At 37.5% G+C, this 9,834-nt stretch overlaps 1 protein-coding gene across 11 annotated transcripts in view; it reads right to left on the bottom strand.

Moving 5' to 3' along the window:
• Positions 1-9,834, bottom strand: part of neo1a (neogenin 1a) — a 629,602-nt gene that overhangs the window by 74,263 nt on the left and 545,505 nt on the right. For all 11 annotated transcript variants that reach the window (XR_006822277.1, XR_006822274.1, XR_006822275.1 and 8 more), the window contains exon 3: positions 444-719. Coding sequence is in view for 6 of the 11 variants with exons in the window: in XM_046033336.1 (XP_045889292.1) it covers positions 444-719 (276 nt within the window). In the remaining 5 variants the exon portion in view is untranslated. The remainder of the gene's footprint in view (positions 1-443; positions 720-9,834) is intronic.

Here is a 9,834-nt window from a genome sequence, read left to right on the forward strand (position 1 = left end):
GGGAGATCTACTCCTCTCTTTTTGGTACTCGACCATCTATCATTACATTTAGGCAGATTTCTTCATGCTAAAGGTAATTAACAACCCAGAGGGGACACCATGTACCACTTTAATCAAATGATGCACTGAACTATGTTTTAATTTCAATTTACTGCACAAGTGGTTCTACAGTGTAAGCTCAATATAATTACACTGTAATCGAGGATGTGAAAATGTTTGATTAACAGGTACAACTGAGGACAAGAACAAAAAAATGCTTTCACTGTTCTATAGCAATGGAAGTTTAGTGTCCAAACAAATTTGAAATAATTCCAGCAAACATAATGTGTTTGTGACTGAAATTATAACCACAAAATCCTACATCTACCAATAAAAACTAACTGATTAACTAACTGCATTCTTACTGGACAACATTTCACCTATTGTCAATTTCCTCAAATTACCTGGCAGAATCTGCAGCTGGGCCTCGTCGCTGGACTTGGACGATCCCACATTTTCCACCAGACAGCGGTAAAGGCCAGCATCTGCATCTGAAGCGTTGCTGATCACCAGGGCTCCGCTGGGCAGCTGGACCAGCCTGGTGCTCAGCTCCAACGGCTGGCGGTCTTTCTCCCACCGGGTGAAGGGCACCAGATCCGAATTGACCTCACATGCCATCACCTGGCTGTTCCCTAGATGCACAGTGGTCGGCGATGGCTGGTTGGCAAACCTGGGCATCCCTGAAAGACGACAGGTCAAGGATGTAAAACCAGCACTCACTTCCAACATTAACAGAATGACAAAATATTTCTGAACATATCAGAGGTGGCAAGAAATTAAGGTCACAAACAATGACATTTCATATGTTCCTACATATACATACAATTGTTTAAAGGCCCTGAAAACATGTTTTCTCATTCTCCGATTCCATATGAAACTATTTTCTGCCAAATTTACAGTTTTGGTTATTTGACTTGAGATTTCTGGGTTGTTGTTTTCTTCTCTGTGGGTGGGACTCAAGGAAAAAGGATATGTCACATACTTTTTTGCATTAATATGAATTGAATATGAATCAAAATATGATGAGTGAATTGAATGGTCAGTGTCAATCAAATCTGATCAAACCTTTATTTTATTTAAAAGAGACAGTGCACATTAATGAACATAAGGACAATGCCCAAATGTAAATGAGCCAGATTTAGCCATACAGACTAATTTTCATCTGGAGTCCCTGGCAGGTTGATCTTATAAAATATTAAAACATGGCATACAGACAACATAAAAAAAAAACAAAAAAAAAACATGCACTTAAAATCATAATCAGACAACACAGAAGCATGGATAAAACATTAAAATACGAATTACATAAGCACAGACAAAATCAGACAAGCACAAATAATATGACACGTAGAATACATTGACATGTGAGTACAGGAATATATTAAAAAAATTACAAAAGCATAACTGCATGTTATGACTACATGTTTGATTGTCCAGTAACCACTGTTTTATAGCTTTTGAAAAGGTGGTATGAGAAGAAATGTTTCTTAATTCTGTAGGTATCATATTTCAGGTACGCGCTGCTCGGTAGGAAAAGGGTGACTGTCCGAAGGAACTTTTCATATATGGTATTTTACAGTCACCTCTGGAAGTAGCTCTGGTAGATGAGTTAAGGTCTTGTGTAAAAAAATTCATTGAGTGGAGGGGGGGCTAAACCATGGAACATTTTATAAACAAGCAAGATATCAGCAAATTTGACCATATTTTCCCAGTTTAAAAAATCATGCTTCTGTAAAATGTTACAATGATGATATGAATTTGACTTATTATCCATTGTTTTCAAAGCCCGCTTATAGACTGTTTCTGACTGTAATGCAGTCCTTCCTGTCTGCGTCCAGCTGGTCATACAGTAGTTCATATGTGACAATATCATGGCATTGATGTATAACTTTGAGGCCTCTGTAGTTAAATTACTCCTAATGTGTCTAAAATTTACCAAATTAAATGTAATACTTGTTACTTATTTAGTCATGACCATTTAGATTTAAAACCAAGTTTTCAGGGGCTTTAATGGAGACATAATAGAAAGCAGGTGAATTTAAAATGCATGCTTATTTAAAAAGCCACCACTTTCAGTGGAGTTCAGACATAATGCAGAAAGGGAATCTTGACGCATTAGCTTGAAAAAGCTACTAAGGTTATTCAATTTAACTTATTCAACCTTCAACTATATTTATTTTCAAAACATTTGGAATTAAGTCATACTGAGCCAGACTGGAAAAACAAACGGACTGATCCTGTACAGTTAACACAGCAGTTAGGAAAGTTATGAAAACTTGGAATATTGGTTTTAAACTATGACAAGATGTATATTTGGTCTAATATTTATAGCTGAAAAAATGGAACAGCATATTGGACGCGATATCTTACAATTTATATTATAGTCTTTATTATTATAGATTGTCAGGAGTAGAAAAGGCCAAAAAAAAATGTAACCCCCACTCACCCCAGACCCCATGTACACAAATTCTCATCCACAAACACAACCACCCACACACCGTTGTGCAGCACAATCACTTATCCTCGATGGTGGATGTTAATTTGCCACGCAGAGCAGGAGACACACAGCACTAATTAAAAAAGGCTGGATCCACAGGCTGTTTGTGCTGCTGTACCCTGACTTTCATCTCAACGCAAAATAATTATTTCCTGCGTTTGAAGCCATTGATCTGAAACCAACACTCGCGGGCCACGTTCAAAACAATCGCACACAATGGTTTCAATTAAAAAGAACTTACAATGTGTAAACTGCAAATGTTATTCTTGGGTTTATTAGTGAAGAAGGGAGAATTCTTTTTAAAAAGAAAGAAGGCCACTCCATCTACAATAAAAAGAATATCATGCTGTGTTATTACCATGGAGGGCCTCTTGAATTTTTGGGCTGACTGTGGCCGTCTCCTTGGTAATGTGTGTGTAATGTGTGAGAGAAATGAATGGATAAAAATATGTGTGACTAAGGATGAAAAAAGAGGCTTGTTTCAGAGTGTCTTTATCGATTTATGAATGCAAGTTTGCCTGCTGTAACTGTGCCCTTACGCAAAAAGTGATGTTGAGTGACGATGTGATGTCTCTGGCCCCTCTCACCTACAGACAGCTCTTCAAATTCCCTGCCAAGTGTGGCTTCAGGGCAAATCACACTTTAAGATAAGGCCCAAACAGCTACAGACTCTCCTCTGGCCCGGACCAAGGTGCACTGCTTCTCTGAGTATATCTCAGCACAATAGTTCAGCTAATATAGGCTTAGCTGATTCCAGTACTGATATTTTTGTATCAAAGCTGCCAATCACCTACTGTATAATCATGCAAGGGTAGGAAAAAAGCCTGAGCTGAATCATTTAGATTAGAGTCACTGAAGCTCTACACTGAATCAAATACTTTTTTTATGATTAGCAGCTGTACTGCAGGGTGAGTAATCAGTCTAGTCAACTTTAATGAGAATTCTGGAATATATATCAGGCTTTCAATGAAGATTTAATTCAAATTCAAGGAAAATAGATTAAATGTTTAAAAAAAAGAAATGTCATTGCAGGTTGTGTGTGTAGCTGTACCCAGGAGCTGCATGATGGTTGTGTTTAACAACGAATTCACTGAATCTGAATGTCATGTTCTTTTACAAGTTGTCAGCTAATATATCACAAATGGTTTTTTGTCTATCCAGTGAGTTATCCAGGCTGTTCAATTTCAGTATCTTTATGATATTAACAAAATGTGCCTTATTTTATCTGTTAGGTATTGTAATGTATTAAAGTGACAAAGCTTTAAATTTGATTCCTAAAAGAAGGTTTAATGTTAATACAGTAAGTGTGTATTTTGTGTTTGTGTCTCTTAGCTTCAGTGAAGTGGTCCTCAGCATCTTTTTTTATTGACATTACATGGTTTTTATGCAAAGAAATGATGCATTAATACACTATTCAATTCTCAAAGTGGACAACCCGATATTGAACTTAAGGCCAATATCTCCTCAACATACAGATAAGCTGATATGTTTGTCTCATCTTACTTTACAAACATGGATACACAAAAAAAAAGCACAACAAACACTTGTAGTTACCCCAAAGCAACATAGCTGCCTTGGTTCATGGTCCAACTATACAATCTGATAAAGTAAAAAAAAAGGCAGCACTCTCTACACAGGAATAGAAATCCTAGCCCATGGAGCAATGACATTTCAAAGGTGAGGTTGAAAATGATCCCCTGAGCTGATGCATCCGAGGTCTAATAGCTAGTGATATACCCACGACTTTGTGTAACGGCTTGAAACTTGACATTTGGCCCAAAGAGGACACAGGAGAGAGACCTGAAAGTCATCTGCAGACATGACAAGAAATTCTGGTTCCACGAAGACTGAACACTTGCAAAAAGAACTTCAATTCAAATTGTTGTGAGCACTTTCTAACTCAGTCTGCAGTGACTCTGCTGTGCTTCCAGTTCTCAATCGACTTATCTTTTGTTCCTCCAACCACATCACAACTTTCCAGGCTCATCACTTTCAGTGTGAGTGAGTGTATATGAGAATTGTATCTCACACAGGCATGACTTAAGATGTAGTATTTTGTAACAGGCAGCGTTAATGAAGTGGATGCTTCATGTTATGATGTCTCGAATATGTACTGTATATGTGTGTGTCCATGCATGTGTGTTATGTGGACTAGCTGAAGTGTACATAACCACATTAAGCGGGGGTCAAGGCAGGGCACTGTAGATGGGAAGTGGTGAGTGTCGATGCTAACACTATCGATTCCAATTAATCACAATTCTCCATTTAAATGGACTGGATGGGAGCTTCATTTTCCACATCCTTGCTCAGCACCATCTATTGAACAGAAGTGCTGTACTACCAATCTCAACACTTACTGCCAGAGTGTGATAAAGCCAAATGATTCAAAGAAAGCAATAATGGCCCAGTGGTTGGAACACATGAATGGAGAGACCTTTATGCAAATGGGAAACTGTTTTTTATTAATTTCAAAAAGCATAAATAAAAGCAAAATGCAACTCTGCTCATCTTATTGTTCCTCCAAACAACAAATTTCCTAGAAAATAAAGCAGTTAACCAAGTGGTGGCACCACATGCCTCCTTTGTGAAGAGTGGTTAGTTATATTCACCAAACCCTACATCATCTGCTTGGCTTTGGTAGCAGAGCTTATAATCATATGAATACTAATGAATGAATGTGTCTATCATTGGATGGAGATTAGCAGAAAAGAATTATGCTGCAAAGAGCTATGAACAGGCGTAACGACTGTCTTCCCCGCCTCTGAGCAAAAGTGAGTGCAACAAGGCACACACATACACATGCATACACTTACATATACATACACTTAAAATCACACAGTTGGGTTCCTACTTTTCTTAATTAAAATCAGGTACAGAATAACAATGAGCAGCTTAATGGAATATGCAGAAGACTTTAGGGATCTCCCTTTAGATTCACCTGAATTAGTAAATGACTGCAAAAGAGCTGCCTTTCACCTTGGGTGAAATACAACTGTGCTCTATGTCACACATTTCCAAGCAGTCAGTTTAAGTAATTAAGGATTTAAAAAAATTAAATTGTCTTTCCTTTTGGAGCTGCTTACCTACTTATATGGCTCTGGCCTGACAAAGTGCTGTGTTTGGACTGGTAAGATGAAATAACCCATTTTCCACTGTGAAAATTTATAATAAAAAAACAGAATCAAGAGATCAAAAAAGTGGGCAGTGTGCCTTTAAGCATGCTCATATTTTCCTAGCCATTTAGACTGTAACTGTTTATCCCATAAGATACCTAAGACATCAGATCTACTCACTTCCTATTAGCACAAAAATAACTATTTCTCTAATAAGGGCTAATAATATTGCTATGTTTTACTTAAATGTATTACTGCAATTTATTTAAATATTTACTGTTACATGTACGTCTACCAAATCAGACTATATTTTAATTCAGAGGCATGATAGTAAAATCCAAATAAGTTCATATTTACCTCTGAAATGATGATTATATTAGCAAAGAGGAAGTATGATTAATTAAATGCTGAAGCCTTGGTGCTCAATGAACAGTCTTTATGGCAATTCTTCAAATGTACAGCTCTTTACACTGGGAACTGATGAAAGAGACAATTTCTATAATTCCTTTTGCTAAACAACATACCTTAAAAAACATTTACATGAACTGCAAAAAAACCCATGTCATGCTAGGCTAATCCTGTCAAAAGACTCATTTTCAAGTGAGAGACAGAAACAAAGCAACGCATTGTGCCTATGCTGGACAACCCATGCCTACAGGCATTCTGGGATACTGGCTAAACCATGCATGCTGCAACACATGTAGCCACTTGGGATGTTTTCCAGCTGTGGCCAATGTCCCCTGTCCGCACAACAAGAAATGAGGGGGAAAACACTGCAGGAGATATAGATAGAGTATATCATTTGAAATATAGATGAACTTAAATGCAATACTGAAAACAGCAGGCAAACAGGTAAGGGTGAGGTAGGATTTATCTTGCATTGCTGGGTAAGATTTGTGGTTAATGGTGTACCTAATAGTTATTTGTAACTAGCCAAACATATACTGTAGACCATGCAACATAATGTCAAGATTCTTCCAGCTTGGTGGCGGAAGACTGGGAGATCAGCAGTAAATGTTTGGTTTTGGTGACAGTCCTTTAGAGTAAAAGAGCAGGGCCTTCTCTCCAGATACGACATTTTGCAATCATGAACATGAAAGGAATAAATCACAAAAGAGACAGAGACCCCAATTTCTACACCGATAAGAGAATCAGCAGACCAGAATGTAACATAGCCACAACTGCGGCTCTCATTCTTATCACACTATTATTTCCACTACTTCTCACTCTCTGAATTCAACAGGTGCTCACCCATTCTCTGGGGGTTGGTGAAAGTCATTCTGGGAAATGCAGGAAATCAATACCTGAAATTGAAGTACATAAGTCAGGTTGAAGGAAAGTGGGTACACTAAAATAGAAAATTAAAGCCCTTCATGTCAGAATAATTCCTCAAATGCAATGACTGTAACAAACAGATACTTATTGGTGTATGACGATCCAATGTGAATAGTGTTTTCCTTTAAAGTACAATAATGACACCTTTGCTGGCTCCACCTTTCCCTGCAACATTGTCCTCCCTTATCAACACATCTATTACAGTTTTGCAACCCATGCACACAAAGACAGCCACAATCATATTGCTGGGGGAGTTATGAATTTCACAAAACTAGTCAACGCGTTTGCTGAGCCAAAGAAGCCCAAATTCCGTCAGTGAGGTGATAGATCCAACCCTGGAGTAAATTATACAGAGTATGAAGACATCCAATCAATGGCAATGAAAATCTGAGACTATGGGTGAATGGGGGAGTGGTAGGGTACTCATGTAGTCCAAAAAAAGACAATAATCTATTAGATGTACTGGCTTTGAGAAGTGTGCTTAGGCAAGATCTAAATGTATTTCCCTGCTGTAAAATCCCTTTTTACAATATGTACATTGTTTTATTCAGTTCAGTTCCTCCTTTCTGTTCATGCTCCCTTTTTAAGGCCAGCTGTAGCGTAAGTGATAATTAATTCCCTAATTGAAGGTTTCAGAGCTTCAGGGCAGAACATTTCTAAGGGCTTCTTCCATTCAGCAAATCACGCTATTCAGCCTACATATTTAGGTTACATTATTACAATAAAACAGTAAAGTATCCATTACTTATTGATATTCTCTACTTTAATCTATAATTTACTATTTAAACAGAACTCCACTCAGTCAAACACAAAGGGAAACTCTTTAAAAGTTATGCAGATGAGTGTGAGTCACCAGTTTATTAGGTACACCTAAAACAATCACAGGTGCAATAAGTCCTATCTTTGTAACCTTTGTGAAAGCTTAACATTGTCCTGGCTCTGTGTAAGAGAGCTCTTCCTTTAATTCTCTGGTAATACTTGATCATGTAGTTAGTGGAGATGTTCGTGATCTATTGGAATGCATCAATTTCTTACATTCTGTACCACTTGCATTTAAATGAGTGCGGTTAAAACAATCTGAAACAGTCGAATACAGCTACACCAAAAAACATACACATTACATTAACACCTCTCTTACAGTGTCAACAAAGATTGAATAATAAAACTTTACTGTGGCAGGATTTATTGTGGGGCTATTGTTCATCACCTCTATAAGAAAACAATGGATTGTGTTTGATTGTACAGGTGTACTTTTCTGAATTAGTAAATCAGTATAATTTTAAATCTCACATATGTTGTTCTGTTTAGAATTTGACTTTTTCTTTACAAGTGGTAAGGATTTGGCGTGATGTTTTTCTTCTGAATTTTTCTAATGCTAAATTAAAGCTGTGAAAATTCTAGACATTTCATTTATTTGAATGTTAAGCATCCAATTTCAGGGTTTTATTTTTAAGTCTGGATTAAAAAGCCAGTGGGCCGTTCACTTTTGGGTTTCTGAAAAAGCACCGTCGGGTTTGTGTGCATAAGCGCTGGCAACACCATGGAAACGGATGGGCAGTAAAAAGCAATCAGTTGCATAAAAAACTGCTCTGAGAGACAAGTGCTTGTATTTCTCTTTTGCTGTATCTGTTGTCAAACTTTAATTGCATTGTATTCCAAAACCCAATGAAAAATATACCCTCCAAACAATACAAAGACAGGATTGTTCATCCCCCGTTATCACTCTCAATAAAGGCACTTAAGGGTTTATGGTACACAGAAAAAAAGATTCTGTCGCTCTGATGCAGCCAAGAGCATTGTGAAATTTAGCTTTGAGGGGTAGTGCTTTAGTGATGTTCTTAAGTGGCTGTGCATGTTACATGAAAACCACAGCATGAATTCTTCATATCCTACTCCAAGAGGGAGTTTGCTTTTGCGTCGTTTGGTTTAATACGAATATGGGATGAGGTCAAAAATGGGGCTGATTTAAATGTTTTACAAAGAAAACCTCTATGTTTAATTACAAAGTTTGTATGGTTTGATAGGGGAAGATATAATAGAGGTATAGCCACCAATCATTGAGAAAGACTGTGGGTGTTCACCTAAAAATAAACATAAACTTGCAAGTTTAAATCTATACAAACAACTAGGAGGAAAGAAAAATCGAGTTTACTGCTTTCATACTAAACAAAGTCAAGAGAAGTGAGGAAAAAAGAAACTTTGAAGGTTCTGTCAGTTTTGGAAAAGATCTCTCCCGATGTTCTTCACTCGCTCCACTGTAATAGGCATCAGCAACCTTCATCCTGTCGGGGGTGACAGGTGGGTGGTATCCCAAGATTGACAAGAATGAAAACAGGATTAATTAATGGCTGTGTGTTGGAATCTAATAAAGAAGTCACTGAAGCACTTCATCATGCATGAAGCCTGACAAGCCTGACATACTGTGGAAATGATGAAATGCACAGTCTGGCTGTGTCATCACAACATATTTATCTTTTTCACCAACAGTGAGGGGTGACTGGGAGTAACTGCTATAACAGAAATGATGCTGGACCATACAAATAGTTTCATTCATCAAATACGCTCAGTTTTCATCTGATTCAAACAGCTGTCTGTTAACATAAGCTGATAACAATGACAGTTTACAACTGAGCTAAAAATAGAACTGCTTCAGTTAATCAGTGGAAAGACTGGCTTGAAGATGAATCAGTACTTTTGAACTCTATGATATATGTGGCAACCACAAAAGCATACACACTCCCTAACGCAAAAATGCAGAAATGTACACACGTCAGAGGGACAGGACGAAGACAGATATGTGGTGTTCCACAGGAGTCAACCTCAGACAGGGTTTCTTATTTTATCTACTGG

Source organism: Micropterus dolomieu, linkage group LG20 (genome assembly GCF_021292245.1).
Source record: "Micropterus dolomieu isolate WLL.071019.BEF.003 ecotype Adirondacks linkage group LG20, ASM2129224v1, whole genome shotgun sequence".
NCBI classification, from domain to species: Eukaryota; Metazoa; Chordata; class Actinopteri; order Centrarchiformes; family Centrarchidae; genus Micropterus; species Micropterus dolomieu.